At 45.0% G+C, this 24145-nt stretch overlaps 1 protein-coding gene across 1 annotated transcript in view; it reads left to right on the top strand.

Moving 5' to 3' along the window:
- Window positions 1–24145, top strand: part of GABBR2 (gamma-aminobutyric acid type B receptor subunit 2) — a 930408-nt gene that overhangs the window by 399520 nt on the left and 506743 nt on the right. The window contains exon 4 of the mRNA XM_030551629.1: window positions 9718–9819. Within this exon, the coding sequence (XP_030407489.1) occupies window positions 9718–9819 (102 nt within the window). The remainder of the gene's footprint in view (window positions 1–9717; window positions 9820–24145) is intronic.

The raw sequence follows: 24145 nt of genomic DNA, 5'->3' as shown, positions 1-24145 counted from the left end.
CGTCTCGATGTTGGTGAGGAGTGCTCCTCCTACCATACCAGAGTCATTTCAGCATTCAATGTCACCTCCTCTGCATGTCTACAAGGCACACCAAGAGTTGTTAAAGAGAGTGGCCTTAAATGTGGGTGTACTGATGGAGATAGTAAAAGAGTCCTCCCATAGCTTGGTTGACATTTTAGCCACTGTGGGCCCTTCAAAAGTAACCCTGTCTCTCAGTGAGGCCATTATGGATCCAGTTAAAACTCTGTGGCAGACCATTGCATCCCTTCCTCCCACTTCAGAATGGGCTGAATGGAAATACTATGTTCTCATCCAAGATTATGAGTTCCTTTACACACATCCTCCCCTGGGATCCCTAGTGGTATCTTCCGCCAATGAGAGAGAAAGAGAGGGTGCAACCCCGAAAATCAAAGAATTCAAAGAAATTTCAGTAGGAAAATTTACTCTACTGGGGGCTACAACTCAGAATTGCAAACCAGCAGGTGCTGCCAGGCAGGTATGATTTTAACATGAGGGACTCCATGCAAAAATTCAAAGGCTTGCTCCCACAAGAGGTCAGGCAAGAGTTCATCTCACTGGTGGACAAGGGAAAATCAGTGGTGAGGGCTGCTTTACAAGCTGCTCTGGATGTGATGGGCTTGGCTGCCAGGTCCAGGGTTTCAGCAGTGACCATGCACAGGAGTTCATGGCTACAGTCCTCTGGGTTCCCTTAGGAGGTCCAACAGACTATTCAGGACTTGCCTTTTGAAGGAGCTTTGCTCTTTTCAGAGCAGACGGACACAAAGCTTCATGGACTAAAGGACTTGAGAGCGACCCTCAAGCCCCTTGGGTTGTACATCCTAGCTCTCTCTAGGAAGTACTACTTTAATAATCTGCCCTGACTGCCTGTCAGGATCTGCAGAGGAAAAGAAAAAGGAGTTTCAGGGGCAGGCCACCACCCCCTTCTACGTTGACTTCAACGCCTGCCCCACCCAGGCATCATGGGGGTTCTAAGCAGGCATTTTGATGGGACACTCAAGGACACCATACCAGGTCCTGTGATCCGAGACTCTATTTCTCTTTTATTTGTGAACTGGCCTTTCCCACTTCCTCAGAGCTTGTACCATGGGGTGCAGAGCACTGTTAAAGTGGGATACACCCTTCAGTTTATTTCTACCCCTCCTTTCCACCCTTCCTCTCCATCCCTCTTCAGGGACCCCTCTCACGAAGAACTTCTGGTCCAGGATGTTCAATCTCTCCTTCGAGTGAAAGCCATGGAACAGGTTCTGCAGAATTTAAGAGGGAAGGGGTTCTACTCCTGTTATTTTCTAATCTCAAAAGCCAAGGGAGGTCTCAGACCTATTTCAGACTTGCGTTAACTCAAGAATTATCTTAAAAAGATAAAGTTCCACCTGGTCACCCTGGCATTCATTGTCCCTTCTCTGGATCCCAGAGATGGGTACACCACTCTCAATTTAAGAGTTATTTTTCATGTATCAATATAACAAGGACACAGAAGCTCCCTCAAATTTGTAGTGAATGACTCACACTACCAATTCATGGTACTCCCATTCAGCCTATTTTCACCTCCTTGGGTGTTCACAAAATGTATGGCTGTAGTGGCAGCTTTCCTGTGGAGGTTAGCCAAGCACACAGATTTGGCAAAGATTTCAAAAGGCAGTTTTTTTATGTTATTGTAACACCTAGGAGCCTGAGTCATGCACCAGAATCCCATTGTGCTAGGCACTGGACAAGCAGAACAAAAAGACAGTTCTGTGCTGTGGGTTTTTATATTAGCTGTGCCTTGTGCAACCTTTCAATTATCTTATCTGCAAATTGGGGGAATGACAATTGCCTCCCCCTAGGATAAAAATATGGGGACTTAATAATGATGGTTGTGAGGTATACAGAAATACTAACAGCAGTCAGTGGAAGAAGACATTTGAACTCATGTTCCTATTCACTGTACCATCTGCTGCAAAGGATATTTACCCCACATCTGCCCCTCCCTCCTATGGGGAACCTCTCAGCCGTACTGGTAAATACAAGAACAACAAATACAGTTGAACATTTTATACCAGTGAGGTTTTGGAGTCTGTTTTTGTTGCTGGGCACTACATTGCAGTGGAAACATTCAGATAGTCATTATTTCTGCACAAGCATAAGGATATGGAGATCTTAAAAACAGATCATTTGAAGGAGTGGGACTGTATCTCATAAACCTCTTGACCAAATGAACTCAAATGTGCACCCCAGTCTCTGAACTAGCATACCAATTCTCAAGTTGATCTGACTACCGGTGGGCTTTTGAGAAGATGCAAAATTCAGCTTTAAAAACAGACACTATATTGCAATCTTAACTATGGTCCATCTATCACTGCCCCATAATTAAGAAGGTAGCTTTGTAGAGAACTGGCCTGCAAGCCAAAAGAAGAGCAGTTTCAGTAAGGAGACACAGATTCAGAGCTGGCTTCAGGCACCAGCGCAGCAAGCTGGTGCTTGGGGTGGCCCATGTAAGGGGGCGGCACATCTGGGTCTTCGGCGGCAATTCGGCAGCGGGTCCCTCAGTCCCTCTCGGAGGGAAGGACCAGCCGCTGAATTGCCACCAAAGAACGAAGCGGCATGGTAGAGCAGCCGCCGAAGTGCAGCTGATTGCAGCTTTTTTTTTTCTTTGCCCCTTGGGTCAGCGAAAAAGCTGGAGCCAGCCCTGCACAGATTCCCTTGAAATAGAAAAAGGGAGGACATCTTCACAGGAGCAACAAGAGAAAAACAATCTGCTTTAAAGCCAAGGAAACAGCAGGATGAAGTGAGATTCCTGTGCAGTGAAATATGAGGGCTTGTCTTCCTCACCCTCAGGAACTGCAGCAACTCCCAGACCAGGCATTCCAGGGAGAGAGAGAGCAGCCAAAGCTCCAAGAAGGGCTGTGAGGGCAGGAAAAGTCTCAATCTGAAAGAGAGAGAGAGTGTAAAGCAGGCAGGGCTAGAAAATAAAATAAAATAAAAAAGTGTAATCTGCAGAGAAACTGGGCTGCAGGCTGAAAACAGAGAAACTACAGCAAGGAGGCCCAGAAGAAGAACAGGTTAAATTTTAGCTGTTTGGCTCATCAAATTGAAAGTAGGATTAGAAAGAGGTGCAGTGAAAAGGCAGAGGGCATGAAAGCAGTAATCACAGCAAGAGGCCCAGGACTGATCCTCATGAGATAGTTCAAGGGGAAAACTGATGAGCCTGCCAAAAGCCAGCCAAGCGAGAAATGGCAGAGGGGACCAAGTATGACCAGTGGCACTTCACAGGTTGCAAAGACAGCATTCCCCTCCAAGAACAAATCATGCAATTGTTGCATATCTGGATTGAGACTATACAGAACCTCCATATCATGCAGAAATGTCACAAAAATGAGAACACTGTGTTTTATTCAATAGGACCAACATGTATTTGCCATCTGCCACCCAAGCAGCATGCCAGAATAGCTTTCTTAGTTGGAAAGAAATATACATGGTGGTATTTTGTTAAAAGAAAACCTCAAACTTTATGGGACATATGACTGCAGGTGTGATGGTCTCAAGTCAATGATTGGCGGATAATCTCTCTGAGACATTTTAAAAGCTTATTAAAAGCTTTGGTTATTGAAAATAGAAGTTTGTCTTGAACTTAAAGTTGCTAACAGGACTCAAATTCATTATAGAAGATGAATTGAAGTCCTGTTTCAGTTAACTGAAGAGATAATGTCTTCATATTCTTCCTATATTGATCAATCCACATGAATTAGAAATTTAGATAATAGGCTACAGTGTTGCTGAAGAGACAGTCAAACACCGACACAATTAATCCAGCAAGGAACCAGTACCTAGTCCCCATAACAACGTGGAATGAACATTTCCTCATGTTGGAATGACAAAAGTGAAAGTTCTTTTGAACTTCATCAGAAATAACTATTCAGATAATTTGTGCATATTTGAAGTATGAAAAAGGGATGCAGTTATCCCCAAAGGGAAAACCACTAATGTAATAGCTTGGGCCTATGCAGGTCTTGATACTGAAAGTTTAACAGCAGTGCTTGAGCCAAGATGCTGCTCCTCAGGGCTTAAGAACTTGGATATCAAAGAGACATTAGTCAAAATACCCAGAGGACTATCTTGCTGTATAAATATCCTTGTCAGTCATCCATCAAAACATATTATTTTGAAGGGATGAGTGGTGCAGGAAATCCTACAGCAGACCAGATCTGAAATTGTATTGGATGTTCAGCAGATAAGACCTTTGTAGGTGGAATCAGTGTTACAAGAAAGAGATGCTAGTACCAAAGTTCATGGACTAAGCCAACAAAGAAAGAACAGCCTCTCAGCACAAGGCTGATCAAGATTTGTTTGAACTAGCAGTTAATCTGAGTCAGTTATTGGAGGCTGTAAGGAGGCGCCCTGGCTCCCGCCGCGCCTGAGAGGGACGAGCCAGAGCAGGTGCGTCAGTGGGCGGAGCCAGCACTGCCTGTCCCCGCCCCCCGGAAGTCAAGGGGCGGGACAGAAAGTATAAAAGCCCGGCCCCAGCGCTCAGTTGGGCACAGGCTGCCGGAGAGGACAGACGCTGGTGCCCGGGCTCCCGCCGGGCCCAACCTGCCCCACGCCCACTATCCAGAGGAGCGCTGGCCGGACCTGCCCCGCGCCCACTACCCAGAGGAGCGCTGGCCGGACCTGCCCCGCGCCCACTACCCAGAGGAGCGCTGGCCGGACCTGCCCTGCACCCACTATCCAGAGGAGCACTGGCTGGACTTGCCTCAGACCCGGTACCCGGAGGAACGTTGGCCTGACCTGCCGTGTGCCCGATACCCCGAGGAGTGGCCTGAGCTTCCCCACGACCGGTACCCGGAGGAGCCCATGGTCTGGGACCCCCCAGACGACGCTGGCAAGGACCAGGTACCCAGAGAGGGGGAGGTTGGAAGTGGCCCGGGGGTAGCCGACCCTGGTTTGGCTCCTGAAGAGCCCGAACCCATGTCAGTGTGTTGCGGCCAGGATCCCCACTGACCGCAGCGGGTCTTGACCGCTGCTAGGGCCCCGGGCTGGAACACAGTGGAGTGGGAGGGGCTGCGTTCCCCCTGCCACCTGTAACCGGGTGGCAGACTCCCCCTTGTCCCGCCTATTGCCACTGCTCTGCCCTGATCCAGAGGGCCAGAGCTAACTAGACTTGTGTTTGGTGCCCCGCCCGCACCCAAGAGCTGGGCCTCTTTGACTTTGCCACTGCTCTGCCCTGATCCAGAGGGCCAGAGCTAACTAGACTTGTGTTTGGTGCCCTGTCCGAACCAAGGGCTGGGCCCCTTTGACTTTGCCACTGCTCTGCCCTGATCCAGAGGGCCAGAGCTACCTAGACTTGTGCTTGGTGCCCCGCCCGAACCAAGGGCTGGGCCCCGTTGACTTTGCCACTGCTCGGCCCTAATCCAGAGGGCCAGAGCTAACTAGACTTGTGCTTGGTGCCCCGCCCGAACCAAGGGCTGGGCCCCGTTGACTTTGCCACTGCAGGGCGGGGCAGTAAGAGTTCTAGTTAGCCCTGGCCCTTTGGATCAGGGCTAACTAGAACTCTTACTGCCCCGCCCTGGCCAAGGGCTGGGACTTATTTATGTTGAGAGCCCCGACCCCGGCTAGAGGGCCTTGTTTGCAGACCCTGTACCCCCCTCAGCACCTGCAGAGGGGCTAAGCCTACCCGGACTGCGGCGTGCTGGGAGGCGCCCTGGCTCCCCGCCGCGCCTGAGAGGGATAAGCCCCGACACGACCAGCTTACAGAGGCACAGAAGCAAGTTGCTCAACAAATGCTGAAAAAATCCAAAGTTTTTTCCAGAGGTGATGGAAACAAGGAACAGATCCCTGATCTAGAGATGCATGTCAAGTTATACAGCCAGCAAACCATTCAGAAGACTTTTATCTGGGTGCCACATTCACTATGTAACAAGATAAAGGAATAGCTGAAAAAACTGCTAAAAGAAAATTCAAATTCATCCTATTCCCCACCATTGGTATGTGTACAGAAAAGAGAAGATAATTTAAGACTTTGCATAGATTACAGAGTTGAGCAGAAGAACATATGTTGCACACAACCCCATCCTTGAATCCAAAATGTTCTAAAGGAGCTTGGAGGTAAATCCTGTTTCTCTCTTAGATCAAGGGGATACATATCAATAATATTTCAGAGCTTGTGATGGAGTCTATTCACAAAAGTGAGCAGCACCGCCTGCTGTCTGTCTCTGGGATTAGGTCTTTCAGCCCGTGCACACTTTCTTGATGATGCCTCTCTCATTGTCTTCTCGCAGACTTACCTCAGTCCAGGAACCACCGTCTCCTCTTCATGACTCTGCCCTCTGGCCATGTCACCATCTGTGTTTTCCCCCTTCTGGGCACTGAGTATTTCCCAGTTCTATAGACCAACCACTTCACCAGTGATGAGTGGGGGGAACCCAGGCCTGCCTGCTACTCTGGGTCGCAGCCCAGGGACCCTGTTGATAGCAGTCTCCTACTGCTTCTCCTTAGTCTCCACCAGAGCTACTTCAATTCCCTGTACCACTTCCCTGTGGCCTCAGCACATTCTTCGTCCACCTCTCGGGGCCTCCAGACAGCACATCCCAGCAACCAGCCAGGAGCTCCCTCTTACTTCCTTGGTCCCTGCCAGCAACCACTCTGGCCAAGGTGATACCTTCCTGCAGCCTGCTAGGAACACAGTCCTCTCTCCTTGGGCTTCCTACAGCAACTGACCCTGCTCTGCCCTGCAGCTGCCTTTTATGTGAGACCATAGGGCCCTGATTGGCTGCTCTTTGCAGTCTTTCTCTGACTGGCTGCTCCATGCACTGCCTCCCTCAGCTGATTTTAACCCCTTCCCTGAGACAAACACCCCATCACATGGTTAAACAAAGTTATTACCTCACAGTCCTTCATAAGACCTTAAGGTCTGTATGACTTGGTAGCATTCCAGTTGACTTAACAAAACTATCTGCTGACTTCCAGAGGTGTAGGAAAGAGTACCTTGCTAAGAGTAGGGGTGAGGCACGTATTTCATATCTGAAGAATATCCTTGTGTGCAGTGGCACATTTGAAAAACATAGGAAAAATGTAAGGAGCACAATGGTTACAAAAACGTGGAATTAAGCTGAAGGCATCTAAATCTAATCTCCTCTTTAAGAGTAAGATACATTATATGGGAATGGTGGTGTACACTGAAAGTTATAAGATGGATTCAGTGGACAGAGTAGTTGTACATACCCTACAATAGGGGAACTTCCTAAGCATCTGTGGTTTTGTACCTCCTATCAAAGGTATATTCAAGACATTTCTCGAACAAACCCAGTGTATGACTTTTTGTCTGTTCCATTGGGATCTGACAAAAAGCACCTGAAAAGTGGACACATAAGCAGCAGAAGACACAAAGGAAAAGGAAAGGTGTCTGGACAAATACCCTCCAATTAGCTGGCTAAATGAACTGAGCAACATTAAATGTTTTAAGCCAACTGATTGACTGCCAGGTACAGCTATCAATAACAGCATATCCTGATTTTACCTTACCCTTTGACCCCTGTGGATGCTTTCAGTAAGGGAGTAGATGCAGTCCTATACCAATATCAAGAAAATAAACTATGAGTCATTGGTTATGTGTCAAGAACATTACAGCCAAGAAGAATTATCACCTTCACTCACAGAAGCTGGGGTTTCTAGCTATGAAACAGTCTGAAACCAACATATTTTCTGACTACCTCTGAAGGTTTATAGTAATAACCTGTAAACCAATCTTTATACCTCTTCAAGATTCAATACCACAGCAGACTGGTGGGTTGCAAAATTAGCTAACTTGAACTCCAGAGTTACATATTATCTGGAAAACTGTAATGTGCAGGTAAGTGCTTTGACCAGCATGTCACTTGATATGAAAAGATATATAACTAAATACACTGCCAAAGATGTGAATGCTTAAATAAAGTCACCAAAGATCTTGTCTGCCACAGTCTTGCTTGACTGGGTACTGGTAAGATAGGCTTGGACAAGCCTAGCAAAGTAACCCACTATGACAGTATTATGGCTCTCTTTTTGGTTGTTTCCAGATTCAAGAACTCAACTAATACTAGTTCAGCTGGTTCTGTTTGACTACATTAGTTACTGGTGGTTGTGTAGGTTAATGAGATTTCTTTTGCTCTAGAATCATAGAATATCAGAGTTGGAAGAAACCCGAGGAGGTCATCCAGTTCAACCCCCTGCTCAACAGAGGAGCGAGCCCTAACTAAGTCCAAGTCCTCAAGTACCTAAATAGCCCCCCACCAGGAGGGAAATACAGGTGCAGTTGCCCTGAACTGCGACAGTCTCATTCTAGAGGGAAAAAAGAAAATTGGTATACATATCACCCTTTATGTGTTTGAATCTTCTTATGGTGATCCAAGAGAGTCCGTCTGCTCCCTCCTTTGTGGGTTCCTTTATTCGTTTTACCTTTTTCTCATTCTGTGACAGGTGACTGATGGCTTTTGGTTCCTCCTGCTTATTGTAATTGACATTATCTGTTGATTCAGCTAATAAATAATGAGCTGGTTTTCTTACACTTCTAAATTGCAAACTTGTAGCAAATTCTTTCCTTCCTTCTAATGGTATTTACATGCTAGCTATTCTAACACAGGCCAGTGCTCAAACCACTGAGCTATCCCTCCCCCATAACTGGACAGCTGAGAGTTCTCCTGATCAGAGAACTCTGAGCTGGTCGGTGTAAAGCTGGTGGACCCAGCTCCTGTGCTAACCACATCATCTTCTTTCCTGGCATAGGAGGCATACTGCAGGGCATCCAGCCCCTTTCTTGCCTTGCAGAACTCCAGTATGCTAGGCCAGTCCTCCAGTAGCATAAATTAGGGTGCTTTAACTCATGTTGTGGTTGAGGCTAGTGTAGACAAACTCTTAGAGTCAAGGAGCCATAACTGGTTCCCTGATGTTACTTCCACCCACCACTCTCTGGCATCAAGTGAATCTTTGGCTGCAGGAGAGAATGTAGCCCTATGAATTCTTGTCAAATTTCACTGCTGTTAATAATCAGTCTGATCACCTGTTATAAGAGGAAAAGATCCAGGGCCCAAACTGGATAAAGCAGTGGCTCACAAATTCATGGGGGTGCTTGTTCTGAATGAGAGCTCTCATGAATTTGTGATCACAGAAAAACTTCTTGGTGGGGTTTGAAGGACCGATCTTCTGCCAGAGTCCTTGGTGGGGTTGAGGTGATCTCCATTAACTTTTTAGCATCCGTATAGGTTCTTTTATTGTTTCCGATATGTTTTCTCTGCAGTGCTTTCACCTTAAGAATAAATGTGCTTGCTTAGAAAGAGCTGTGTGGTACCTTAATTGTGGCAATGACACGGTTTATAGTCTTTGAGGAGAAGACAAAGCAGTCCTGTTTAGAAAGTTTGTCTTGCTGGGGAATTCACAGAGTAGGCAGGGAAGTGTGCAGTATGGAAAAGCCCCATTTAAGAGGGAAAGAGGCTCACGTGTCTGCCAATACAGGTGATGGCAGGGCAGCTGGAGGCCTGAGAGTGGGTGCCCTTGCTGGACTATGAGGAGGGAAATACAGGTGCAGTTGCCCTGAACTGCGACAGTCTCATTCTAGAGGGAAAAAAGAAAATTGGTATACATATCACCCTTTATGTGTTTGAATCTTCTTATGGTGATCCAAGAGAGTCCGTCTGCTCCCTCCTTTGTGGGTTCCTTTATTCGTTTTACCTTTTTCTCATTCTGTGACAGGTGAGGAATGATCTGACCAGTGTTCTGTATGGTGAAGACATTGAAATTTCAGATACTGAGAGTTTCTCCAATGATCCCTGCACCAATGTCAAAAAGCTCAAGGTATGTGCAATTGCTGTAATGTAGACTGAGTAATCAGGAAGAAGAGTGAAAAGGTATCAGTAATGCATCTGTCATAACATTTAATTGGTTTATTTATATTTTTTTTCCTTCAAGAAAACTGATAAAGCACGATTAATTTAAAAGTTATATTTGCCAAAAGATCTAATAGTACTAACAAGTGGCATTTTGAGGCCAAGTCATGCTCCCACTCAGTGAAATCTTTTACATATTTAATGTTCATGTTGTGTCTAATTTAAACACAGAAATAAGTAAGTAGGCTTACAGAAGTTGCTACCTATTAAACCATACAAATATATCATTTAATATTAAATACTTACACTGGGAACCTAAATCTAGATAATGTATACATACCTGTACCCAATAGTGGTTTATTTTGAAAGGACTTTATGTCCAAATCATTCAGTAAATATAGTCTAAATGTTTCTATTGATTTCAGTTGGTTTTGGACTGAGTTCTTTGTTAGTAATTATATTGTCTGTTTCCTAGAAAGCAAATTATTCAAGGATAAATTTGATATTGAAATTTTCTATCATTCTGATTTATTTTACTACAGTGATTTCTTAGATACATGGTAACTGAGTGTCTGAGTATTACAATGAATATGTAATAGAAACTGTTTTGCTTGGTTTTAATTCCATTTACATTTTGTTACAAAATTAAAAGACAATCACATAAATGCAGAGCCAACAATACCATAGTCATAGAAAACATGAATACCCCAAAACAAGAACTGTAAGGAACTCTTTCCCCCACCCATCCCCATGCCCACGCCTACACACACTTATCCACTATGGTTAAATAGCAAGGATTAAGCTGTTATTCATGCCAAACACATATGTTTCAGGAAATGGAAACCCAGGCCTAGGGTCCAGTCTTGCAAACACTTAAACACATCCTTTTTAGCATACAAGTAGTCCCAACAAACTCAACAAGACTATTCAAATGCTTAAAGTTAAGTATATATGCAAGTCTTTGCAGGAATGAGGCTTGCTGAAGCCAACAGAAAAAGGGCTAGGGAGGCCCAAGAGGTAAGACTCCGTCCTACGCCCATTTAAGTTTGTGGAAGAACTCCACTTGATTTCACTGGTACAGAATTGAGCCCTTAAACAGTAAATAGCCAAAGATCTTATAACTAAAGGCTTTATTGTAAACTAGGCATGAGGGGCAGAGTTTATATTTTTGTGTAACCCTAACTTGGTCATTTCTTTGAGTGCATAACTATACAATCTCAGTGTTCTCTTGACATCTTGCTTTTATCCCATTAACAAACAATATTTAATTGGCTCTCAACACAGCACATGCACATTCAGGGTCAGCATCCAAACCTTATCCTTTTTCAGGGGGTTTCCCTTTATTCTTAGCAACAAAACATAAATCCATAAGTGCTAATCTTCCTCCTGAATTTAGCTGTTCCTATGGATCTCCCAAGACAGCTTTCTGTGTCCTTGCCTTGAGTTTCATCTCCCTCATCTCCCTAAGATGACTGGCTAACAACAGTTGTCAAAATAGTTCTTCATTTCTAGACAGGGTTCTAGTACTTGACACTATGGGTCTGTCTACACAGCAAGCCTTCAAGCCTGGCTTCAGAGCCTGAGCTCCAGCCCCAGCCACAACAACTGTCAGCTACTTTTAGTGCAATAGTGCAAGCCCCATGTTCTTTAGGCTGGGCACTGAGACTTGCTACTGTGGGCTGCCTCGCTTTGTATAGAAGTACCCTGATCATGATGATTCAGCAGCAGGAGTTCCAAAAGGAAATGCTACAGCAGATAGTACTGGCCCTATGCCTGCAGGGAGGAATGAGGTGGGGTCATGCTTCCACTTAAGGGTCCCTCTGCCTTTACCAGTGAAGCTCACCAAGATGGGATCAGAAGATGACCCTACAGCCTTTTTAGTCACATTTTAGAGGGTAGCACTGACAGCCCAGTCACTCTAAGAACAATGGGCTCTTATCCTGATCCCATACCTGATCGGTCAGGCACAGGCTACCTACTGTAATCTGGGCACAGAGCAGGCAAGGGATTACAAGCAAATGAAAAGTCCGCTAACTTGAATTATTTGGATATTTTGGAAGAGACCCAGAGCCAGTGCTTAGGGCCAAGAGATACTCCATTCGGGGATGACCCCGAATGTTACCACTGTGATGGGTTGGACCCCTTGGGAAGCCACCTGATGTGCTGAGATACCACTGACTCTACCTGTTCTGCCAGCATGGGCCCCCTTTAACCTGTCTTGCTGAGCTAGGCTCTTAAAACCTCCTCTATCACAAACACAGGCATGGCCACTCCCAGCTGCAGATCAGTTCTGGGAAGACTCAACTTCAGGGATTTGCTCCCATGCTCAGATGTCCACCTCCCGTGGAGTGCTGATCCAAAGATATATTAAGAAATTCTCCCCCTCCCTCAATGTGGAGAGAAATTCCAGTAACTGGGTTCAATAATAAACACAACTATAACAGGCAGGTTTTAAGTAGTAAAAGGGGTAACAAACAGAACAAAGCAGATTACTAAGCAAATGAAATCAAACATGCAAACTAAGCTAGTTTCAATAAAGAAATTGGTTACAAATAGTATTCCTCACCCTAGATACTGTTGCAGGCAGTTTTCAAAGTTTCTGTGGTTTAGAGTTCCCGTTCTATTCCTTTTCAGAGTGGAGCCCTGTCTTAGTCTGGACTCCCCCTTGCCTTCCCTTTTACAGTCTTTCTTCTTGGGCAGACTGGCCATGGAGAGGAGGAGTCCTGTTTGCCTTCCTCCCCACCCTTAAATAGGATTTACATAAGATGGGAATCCTTTGTTTCCCAAATGTGAACCCCCCCCCCTTACAGTGGAAAGTTACAAGAAGTCTCAGGTAAAGTTTTAGTATCAAGTGACAAGACCACCTGACTCTGTAGGATCACAGCGTTCATGAGTCAGTGGTAGTATGGAGTGTCCGCAGGAAGGCCAAGCTTTTCACAGTCCGTTGTCCTTGGTGGTGGGCCATCCGCCCTGTCTGGCTTTTCCATTCTTGTACCTGAAGTGTTAGCAGTGGGTGTCACCCCAAGTAGCATAGTTGAAATACAGATACATAGTCAATAATCCTAACTTCAGATACAGAAATGATACAGGCATACAGATTAGATAATCACATTCAGTAAATCAAACCTTTCCAATGATATCTCACATGAGCCATCTTGCATAAAGTACATCTCAGTTATGTCATATTCATACTATAAGCATATTTTCATAAAGAATATGGAATGACACATAACAACCACAATGACTGAAAGAACTCAAGTGGCCGAGGCAGGGAGCTGGTACTAAGGCATTGCCCTGGAATGCTATGAGAAGTAATCAGGTTAATAGATGATTTTGTAGAAGCTGAAGAGTCATTAAAGGCAGAATAACTCTGGACATCAGCAGAGCAAGGGACAGGGGGGTGGGAGGGTGAGCCAAATCAATAGCGGTCTCTCCGAGGGGGTCAGCACTCCTCAGGGCCAAGGCAGCCCTATGGGGACAAGGAGGCTGAGCATCAATGCAACACCATCACTGGGACCACCAGGCACCCCAGACAACTGAAGCGGGGCTACAGTCCAAGGTCTGGCCAGCAGCCCACAGAAAAGCTTCCCCCAACCTAAGAAAGAGGCCAGCAACCCCAGCCCATTAACACGCTATTCTTGTGGGGAGACAGGGCACATAAAAAGGGAGGCCCACTGATGGAATATGAGCACATCCAGGACTGGATGTCAGAAACCTGGGCACGACCCTCTCCCCAAGTTGATGGTACTTGTGATGGTCCAAGGGAACCTGGTTCAAGGACTCTTGGACTCTGGCTGAAGCCAGATAGTGGTCCAGCCCTCTATGGTGTGAAGAGACACCACTCCCAAGACCACATTCTACCTTCAATATATCCATAGTGATGTCAAGACCTACCCAAGCCAGAGGTTACAACTGACAGTGGGAGCCCATATAGAAAAGTTGGCTTACCTTGCGAGTCATTAATATCCAGGCTCGGGCCGCAAATGAGAACAGGGGCCAATTGGTGACACCAACTCCTGAGAGCTTGGTAAGCCTTGAGAAAGCCAACCACTCCAGGGAAAGAACATCCCATTCAACCCTCCGCAGAGCCACACAGAGGAAGAAGAGGCAGACTATCAGGACCTGGAAGCCCTCCTGTGGAGAGGGAATTTTGTGCTAGAAGAGAAGAATGACCCTTTGTTAAGCCGTGTATCTGAGCAACTGGCCCCCATAGATGGAGAAGTAACAGAGTCTCAGGGAGGCAAATGGTACCCTCACTTTGCACTCAGGAAGGAGTGCTTGTACCGAATTGAGAAGAATCAGCAAGCTGCGGTGGTGATGGCCTGGCTGCTGGTACCATGCCAGCACTGCTGGACTGCAGGACCGGCTTTAGGAAGTGCGGGGCCCAATTCGAACAGTTTCGACGGGGCCCCAGCAGGGATGACTAAAAAAAAAAACCAAACCAAAACAACAACAAAAAACATCTGTAGAAAAATAAGTGGGGCTTGTATTCACCGGGCAGTGCTCTGAGTCTTCGGCGGCACTTCGGCGGCGGGTCCTTCACTCGCTCCGGGTCTTTGGCGGCACTGAAGGACTCGCCGCCAAAGTGCTGCCGAAGACCCAGAGCAAGCGAAGGACCCGCCGCCGAAGTGCCGCTGGAGACCCGAAGCGCCGCCAGGTGAGTAAAAATTAAAAAGGTGCCTCTAGCCAGGGAAGGGATTCTCACTGGGTGCGGGGCCCTCTTAGGCACGGGGCCCAATTCGGGGGAATTGGTGGAATTGACCTAAAGCCGGCCCTGCTGGGCTCTATGGCAGCTGGTGCATGATATCCCATGTGTGGGACACCTGGGGAGAGAGAAGACATTGGCTCAGATATTAGCCTGATTCTACTTGCCATGTGTACACCATGAAGTGAGAGAACACTGTTCCTCCTGCCCAGATTGGCAACTAGCCAGAACCCTTGGTCCTTCTGCCCTCGATTGAGACTCCCTGTGACAAAATGCAGGGTGTGAACAGGTAAGCCTGCACTCTGATCACTCAAATGTTAATTAGTTCTCCTTGAGAAAGCTGATGGAAGTAATCAGACAATCAGGCTGGCTGGTTGGATGGAGTAAGAAGTCAATTAGCCCATCGTCCAAGGCTGATAAAGAGGCAGGAAGGAAGTACCAAGGAGGAGGGAGAGGGGACCAGGCTAGTTGAGCCCAGTTACATGGAGGCCTCAAGGGATGGAGATCTCTGTTCACCTCAGGTCCTGGGGAGAGGGCCAAAAAGTACTGTTCGTGCTCTAAATAGACTGCTGAACAGGGTTTGTTGTAGAAATGGTGGAGGGAACTTAAAATAAAAGGGTACAGTGAAGGCACAACCACTGGAATCCCTGCAGCTTCTGCAGGGATAAGGAGGAGAGAAGCCATGCCCTATGCAGGGCCGGCTCCAGGCACCAGCTCAGCAAGCAGGTGCTTGGGGCAGCCAAGGGGAAGGAGCGGCACGTCGGGCTCTTCAGCAGCAATTCGGGGGCAGGTCCCTCCATCCCTCTCGGAGGGAAGGACCTGCCGCCAAATTGCCACCAAAGAGGAAAGTGGCGCGGTGGAGCTGCTCTCGATAACGATTGCGGCTTTTTTTTTTTCCCCCGCTTGGGGTGGCAAAAACCCTGGAGCCGGCCCTGGCCCTGTGATACTCTATTTGAAAGGATAGGAGTGGACATGGTGGGAATCCTAGAAAAGACTGCAGCGAGGCATCAGTACATGCTAGTGATTATTGACTATGCAAGCAGGTATCCTTAGGCTGTTCCTCTTTGCTCCCTGAAAGTGACAGCTTTATTTCCAGAGCTCTTGAACTTTTCTCATGCGTAGGGTTTCCCAGCAAAATATTAACAGACCAAGATAATAACTTTGCTTCCCAGCTGATATGGGAATTATGTTCCCTTTTGAAGGTCAAGTCCCCAAAGACCTCAGTGTAGCACTCACAGACTGATTGTCTATTAGAGAGGTTTAATAAGATCCTGAAGAGGATGTTGAAGCGCTTTGTCAGTGATGACCCTAAGCAGTGGGACTGGCTATTTCCACTACTCCTATTTGCTATAAGAGAGGTTCCACAAGCCTCAACGGGATTCTCCTCATTTGAGTTTCTCTATGGTCACCAACTGCAGGGCATCCTGGACTTGCTATGAGAAAGGTGGGAAGAACAAGATGTCAGGTTCTTAAGCATGAACCAATATATCTTACAGTTTAAGGGAGCAACTCAAAAACACAGGAGTGTTCATTAGGGAGAATTTGAGGAAAGCCCAACACACAGGAACAAAATTATAGTAAAAGGGCATGACTATGGACTGTTCAGCCAGGTGACCGTGTTCTTCTTCTACTGCCTTCACTCGATGGCTGGAGCTGTTCAAAGTGCTGGACTGTGGACTATGAGATAAGGCTACCCAGGAGGAGAAAGGAAACCAAAGTCTAACATGTGAAACTTCTCAAACTTTGGATGGTGCAGGAAGCCCTGCTGATAACTCCTTTTCCAGCAGAACCAGAATTGGGGTTCCAGTTCCCCAGCAGCAAAGCTCCAGCAACCGTATTGGGGGAGAGGGGAAGAATTCTTCTCTGCACAAAGGAAACAACTCCTCCAACTAATTGGGGACTTTGCAGTTTTCCAACTGCCCAGGGAGAATGTGGTTGGTCAGTCATCACCTGGAGACTACCCTAAGCCAGGTAGTCTGAGAGAAATCCTAGACCGTTGCCACAAAGGATGTGGGATACAGTCCGAGAGGAAGTACGAGTGATACTGGAGATGGGGGTGATTATGGAATCCAGAAGTGAATGGAGGAGCCCATAGTTCTTATTCTCAAACCAGACGGTACAGTTCGGTTCTCCATTAACTTCAGAAAAGTCAATGTCATCATAAAATTGACATCTACCTAATGACAAGAGTGAACAAGTTACTAGAACAGCTGGGACTGATGAAGCACTTAAGCACTGTTGATCTGAAAAAGGTTATAGGCATATCCCTTTATCCCCTTCCTCGCAAGAGAAAACTGCTTTCTCCACCACTTTGGGCATTTCCAATTTAAGACCATGCCTTTCGGCCTCCATGAGGCTGCCACTGCCTTCCAATGGCTTATGAATAAGCTCTTCAACCCCCATCATCAATACACACAGGCCTACACTGATGACATTATCATCTATAGTCCCAGCTTGGAGGACCACCTGCAGCATTTAAGGGTGGTGTTAAAAGCCCTACAGGCAGCAAGACTTAAGGCCAACCTGGAGAAATGTAAGTTGGCTATGGGTGAAGTAACTTATTTGAGGTACTGTGTAGGAGATAGCTTTATTAAGCCAGTGGTTGACAAGATGCAGGCCCTCCCACTATGCCCCATCCCCCAGATGAAGAGGCAAGTGAGATTTTTTCTTGACCTGGCAGGATATTACTGGAGGTTTATCCAAGCTTCAGTTCAGTGAAGGCCCCCCTTACAAGTCTCATAAAAGTCAACAAGAAAATTCATTGGGATGGAAAGCAGGAGGAAGCATTCAGAAACTAAAAACACAACTATGCCGGGCACCCATGCCATTTTGCTCTGATTTCTTGGGAATTCATACTACACATAGATGCCTCAGATGTCAGTCTCAGCACTGTCCTCTCACAAAAATTCAGAGGAGAACAACAGCCAGCCATACACCTAAGTAGGTAGGTATTCCCTAGGGAAAACTCATAATTATTGAAAAGGAGGCATTAACTACCAAATAGACATCCTCAGGTATTACCTGTTGTGTTGCCTCTTCTCTCTTATCACTGATCACATACCCTTACACTGGATCCAGACCATGGGGAATACGAACCCCCATATAATATGGTACCTTGCTCTACAAGTAGTTACTGAGTACAACCCAGGGCGGGAAAGGACCATGCCAATTTCTTTTAATCAGAGATCAGGAATGGAGACAACCTAAACCCAAATGACCATCTTAAGGGATGGGGTATGTGAAGGGACATGCCCTCACACTGGTATGGAAGAGATCAATGAACTCTTCTGGGTTCCAGTGAGGAACACTTGCAAGATTTGTTCACCCTGAAGGACCAGCAGCTTAAAAGAGGAAACTTACCAAGGAAGGGATATGAACAGGAAGAAGGTTGTTCCACCCAGAGACTGCTGGTAACAGAGGTAGGCCAGCCAAGGAGGAGACAGCCAAGAGACATACTGCTCCTGAAGCCACCCTGACAGACAGCAAAGCAATACACCCAAGGAATTGGGGTAGAAGGTAAACCCACTGAAGGGGCAATAGACTTTGAGAGACTAAGCCCACAAGCTGATTATCCAGTGGCTGTCTGAGAGACAGAACCTTGTTCCAGCCAGATCTTCCTCCTTTGCAAGGGAAAGGGAAGAGAAGGAGCTGATGCTTTATCTGTGGGTAGTTGCCTCAGTGAGCTCCCCAAATGTTGCCGAGTGGGCAAAAAGAGGGGGTAAACAATGGACAGTGGGACCTGGGAGGAGGTCCCCACCCTCTTACACATGGGCTAGCCATGGGTTTCTAACTGCAGTGTAGCTATACCCTTAGAAAATCAGCAGAAGAATTCTGCATCTCTATAGGGTCCTAACACCTGATCATCTCCAGCTGCTTATGATCAAATGAGGCCTTCCTCATGTTATCAACCTATGCTTTGTTTTGCCCTCTCACTAACTAATCTACTGTTAGATTGGACACATATTCCAAGGAAGTGATTCCCATAGCAATTTCAACAATGAGACAGGTCCTCCACTAATATTAATTGTAAAGTTGAGATGAGAAGTATATTAGTCAATGTGTTTGCTGTGTATACTATAAGTATGTCATTTATTAACTGGCAGATTAAAATGATTAAGCAGGTCTTTAATTCATGTTAACAACAGAATCCGCACCTTTCTGTCCTTCCTGCATCTATTTCTACTTCTCTTGTTCACATTGCAAAAAATGATGAAAAAGTAAAAATTTCAAAAATAGGGACCTCCAGTACTGGCCCTTCAAAATTCCTCCTGTATTGCAGAAGATATCCTGCCTTCCATGGTGAATTCCAATGAATAACATTGAGATCTCCCTTCTGGCAGAACCGGAAGAATTTTAGAGGGTTAGGGCTTTACATGCTAATTACAGATATTCACCTGTTAAGTACACAAAACTCATATTTACATCTGCTTGAATAAATGGGTGCTTTTCAAGGCAATCGTCTATTCTGCATGTCGGGATTATGAGGTTTTCATTCACTTCTGGTGTATGCATATATTTTGTGTGTGCAACTTAAGCATTCACTTCTGAAAATAGAAATCTTTTCTTCAATGAGGTGTAATTGTAGTATAGGTAAATTGGCACCCAGTTACTATCAAAATGTCTGTAACAGCGATCAAAATAGAAAGTAAAAACCTCTTTCTTTGTAACAGACACATTAATGTATGCTCTGAAAGAACATCATTTAAATTTACAATTATGGGATATGTAGAGGAAGACAAAATACTTATTAAGGTTTACAGAAATACAACATGATCTATGGATTCCTTGAAACACTGGCAAGTTTTGTTATATTATATGAATTGCCTGTGAGTTGGCATCTTAAAATAGCTCATTTGTGAGCTGTAGTTTAGGAGCAGTTGAGTTTGAGAGAGAGGAGTTTGTGAGATTTTAACATTTCTTTCTACCCCCAAAACCACAGCTATCCTGTGCCTCCTTTCCCGGGTCTCTTACACAGCCAGACCTCCTGCTCTTCATAGAGCACTGATCCCCAGGAGTGAAGTCCTCCTTTGTTCCAATTTTCCCCTGGAGTCCTTCTCTATTTAGGTCCTTGCAGGTTGCTCTTAGCCCCTCATCCCATTAGATGTTGTTTAGACACATGCTCACCATCCCGTGACTTATCTCATTTCATATACCTACAGAGGTGTGCTTGGCCTGGTACAGGCACAGCTGAGACCTAGATTTCTTAAAGGACCAGCTCACTCTGTGACAGAGAAGTGGTTCCTTTTCTATCAAATGCTTACATCTGGAATGGTCTCCCCCTTAAAATACAGTACACCACAGCACAATATACTTCTGGCATTTGGGCAAAGCTCAATAATGTTCTATTTCCATTTTAGTTTAATTGTTTCAAGTTTTATGTTTTATATGTCAATGAATAGGATGTAGAAGAGATTGTTTACTAGCTCGGATATTGCATTTTTGATAGATTTGTTGTCTTAATGATATGATTTTGGCTTTACTTATTTTTTGTAAAGTGTCCAGAGGACTTCAATGATGGTGTCAAATTCAAATGCATTTTTAGTTATTGTTACCATTTTTATATTTCTAGTAGAGTCTTTGGACACTAAGACCCCTCAATCTTGCAAACACTTATACACATGCTTAAATTTACGCACAGGAATAATCTCACTGAACTCAAATAAGCATGTACATAATTATTTGCAGTATTGGGGCGTAAAAGATCTTTTCAGCCCAGTCATCCATTTGATTGAATTGTCAGTGTTCTGAATTTTTAGAAACACTTTTCTGTGCATTTCAGTAAATAGGATTTCACAGATTTGTGGATTACATATAACTAACATCCCTTGTGGAGCAACTTGCCGTTGAATAGTAATTCCTCGCATTTTTTTAGAATGTGAAGACTATATTTTCATGACAAGTACAGCCTGATGAAGGAGGAATAGTCCACTTTTCTGCTGACTTCTAGACTAGTACTAGTGCATGAAATACAGTTCTGTCACTAACAGCTCACTGGCTTTCATTTAGTTGTGAATAAATTATGTCTTCTCCACAGGTTACTGCAGACGGCAGCAGCAAAAAGTACATTGCATTAGAAGAGGGTGAACATAGAACCAAAACCATTCTGGCCAACATAAATAACATGCCAAATAAGTGGATGTATCTCCAATAGCTGCAAAATGACTTTTATGCACTTTGTAGCTCACATTGTATGTGTCATAATGAATTGTAGCTATAGTATGTACACATACATGTCTTATATTCTCAGCTGCTCCTAGTTTCCCCTGGATACAGCTAAAAGGGGAAGCAGCAAGAGATCTGGCTGTGGCTCCCCTAATTCTGGGGTAGGTTCTATGAAGGCCCTGATTCTGGCATATTTTTTCACAAGCCTTCACACTCCTGTAAAGTATACAACCTGTCCACAACCCCAGGATTACTAGAATGCAATAGATCTTCAGCCATGCACAGTCTTGCCCCACCACATTCCCATTGCCAAATGCTGATGGAGTGGGAGGCAAAAGAGCCAATTTGTGACTCTGCCATACTGGCCAGATCCCTAGTTGGAGACATCTGGCTGATTTCTAGGTCCTTCTGTCCCAGTCAACAACTTTGTAAAAAGACTTACAGATTTAATCAGTCAATAAGAGCAACTGAACTTCTGAAACACACTAAACAAAAGATTATTCTAGATCAAAATTTGTTGGTATTCTACTTTTTACGTTAAGGAATCTGGTTACACCACTTAAGGAGAAGAAGGCATTGCTTGCCATGTAATCTGAGTATAAAATCTTGTGATGTTACAGCTGGAGCAGAGACTAGCAGAAAGTCATGGGAATATCCTGAGGCAATTTGATCAACTTAGTAGAGAGCTATTTTACATAGTAGAACAGCTCATCTTCACCAACTTATATCAGCAGTTTCCATTTTATTAATTAATGGACAGCTTCCAGCAAATGGAAGAGAACCTAAAAGAAATATCTTCTGTACCATAGTGTCTGAGGAAGACACAAGATTTAGCTCATCTGCCAAGATCAGAAAGCTAGTTTGGCCTTAGTGCTGGAAAAAAACCGGCAGCTTAAAGTAGTGCTGGATGGTGTTTAGTTCCTCTTTGCCTAGAACATGGCAGCAGTATAGTCGTCTTTACAAAGACCTGGAAGTCAGGAGATCCTGAGTTATAAATTCCAGCTATGCCACTGATTTGCTGTGATCCCACAAGGCAGTGATCATCCTCAGTTCCTACTGAAATCCGCTCCTTCCAGGCTCTTGCCCTCTATCTGTAATTGATTTCCAAAACTGACAGTCAATCATGTAAAGGGCTCTATACAAAAGCTTTATAAAGACTACAGTTTATGCGTGGGGCACCATTACTACAATGTTGTTAAAGGTCTTAAAGCCTAGTGGCTGATTGGATCAGCCATTTTGAGCAGGCTGCAAAAATAAATGACTGGGATTAGATCAACAAGCTGGATATCAGGGTTTGCTACTCTAAGGCAAACCTCAGGATCTGATTGAAGGATTTATACATGAAATCCAAGGAGAGTCTGTCTATCAAGGCAGCTCTACAGCAGTCCCTGGACCGAACCACAGAGCCTGAATGGAACCAAGCAGCCTTCAGCAACTGGAGACAAGAAAAATGCAGATTGTGTCCTGATAACTGGAGTTCTTTAAGGTGAGCCCCTGCATATTCCTCCTTGTGTAATCAAAGTGCCTGTGCCGGGAGCCACTGAAATCTTCTGTTCAGCAGTGTTTGCTGGAACCGCGCTTCCATCCTACCTCTCCTCTCTGCCAGGAGACCTCCAAGGGTATAAAAGTGAGGATGGCCCCAACTGCCCTTCATTTTGCTCCACTAATTTGAGAAGTCTTAAGACTCCAAAAAAGTGTGGAAGGTGGGCAGGGTATGTGAATATGCAGATGCTCATCTCAAATAACTCGGTTATTGGTAAGTAACTTTCATCGTCATCTTCTTCAATTGTTCTTTGTATATTCCCACCTGTTTAAGTGAGCAGAACAACCCAGAGGTGCTGTAACTAGTGGGGCTGCCACACCCCGTAGCTTGAAGTAGTAATAACAAACACCAAATACATGGTTTCCATCATCAGCACTCCCACTATACAAATTGTTCCAGCACTCCTGGCACAACTCCCAGGAAGCTGGGCTGAGGAGTTCTAGGTGAATAAGATCAGCAGAACTGCCAAATTGAGCATTAATTCTGTATGCTATGTCCAGAGTGTATTAGAAGTGACTGCACTTCTTGCTCTCCTAAGTCACTGGGCAAAAGTGTTACTGAAGTCACATCTCGAGTTTAAATAGAACCATTTAGCATTCTAAGAAGAAGACAGTGTGAAAGCTTGCCATGGAAACTACGTCAGGCTTAACTGAGAGCACTTTGACATCTCCAGATGACTGAACACCTGCAAATTCATGCAACACTCATTCATTTTGACAATTGTACAGCGGTGATGGACAGACTCTTGATTACAACCTCAGAGGCTTCAAAGGTCTGGAGAACTTGAGGATAGGGTTGTCTCATGCTGAGGCATTGTGATCATCTAAAACATGGTGCCTACTTCACTAGATGTGAATGAGGCTTGGGGAAATACAGACAAGCAAGTGCTCTGAAAGAGATGGAAATCTGACACCCCTTTAAACAGAGTGAAGGATGAAGATTCAGATGGGAGGCCAAATCTAGGCTACGAGCTAAGAGATTAAAGTCCAGGACCTCCATCATACCATTCTCTGAAATGCTTCCAGTTCCACATGCAGGGCCAGGTAGACAGGCAGAACTGCAAGGTCTCAATGTGTGGATAAGAAGATGATGTAGGGAGGATGATTCTGGATTTATTAGGAACTGAGGAACCTTTTGGAAAAAGAGGAGCCTATATAGGAAGGATGGGCTCCACCTAAACCAAAACAGAACAGAACGGAATGTGTATGTAACATTAAAAATGTCATAGAAGATTTTTTAAACTAAGAGCTGGGGGAAAGTCAACAGGTGCAGAGGAGCACATGGTTTGAACAGTGCTATCCCTTTGGGGAGGATCTACTAATAGGAATTCTCTATATCCTAGTGAAGGGGAGAGGATAGACATTGATAAAGTAAAGGCAGGAGCTGAAAAGACACAGTCAAAGAAAGTCCCATTCAATTACAACACAGGAAGGCAGACAACTACACGCTGACAAATTTTATAATGACGTGTGTACAAATGCAATACGTCTAAACACTAAGATGTATGAACTTGAGTGCCTGGTATTAAATAAGGATATTGATATAATAGGCATGAAAGAAACTTGGTGGAATGAAGATAATCAATTGGGGCACAGTAATACCAGGGTATAAAATATATAGGAATGACAGAGTAGTTCAGGCTGTTGGGAGAGTGGCACTATATTATGAAAGAAAGCATAGAGTTAAATATAGTAAAAATTGTATATGAATCAAACTGTACAATAGACTCTCTATGGATAGAAATTCCATTCTTGAATAATAAAAGTATAGTGGCAGGAGTATGCTACTGACCACCTGACCAGGATAGTGATGGTGATTATGAAATGCTCAGGGAGATTAGAGAGGCTATATAAATAGAAAACTCAACAACAATGGGGGATTTCA

This window comes from Gopherus evgoodei, chromosome 2 (genome assembly GCF_007399415.2).
Source record: "Gopherus evgoodei ecotype Sinaloan lineage chromosome 2, rGopEvg1_v1.p, whole genome shotgun sequence".
In the NCBI taxonomy this organism is placed as follows: Eukaryota; Metazoa; Chordata; order Testudines; family Testudinidae; genus Gopherus; species Gopherus evgoodei.
This window is presented reverse-complemented; position numbering and strand designations above follow the sequence as displayed.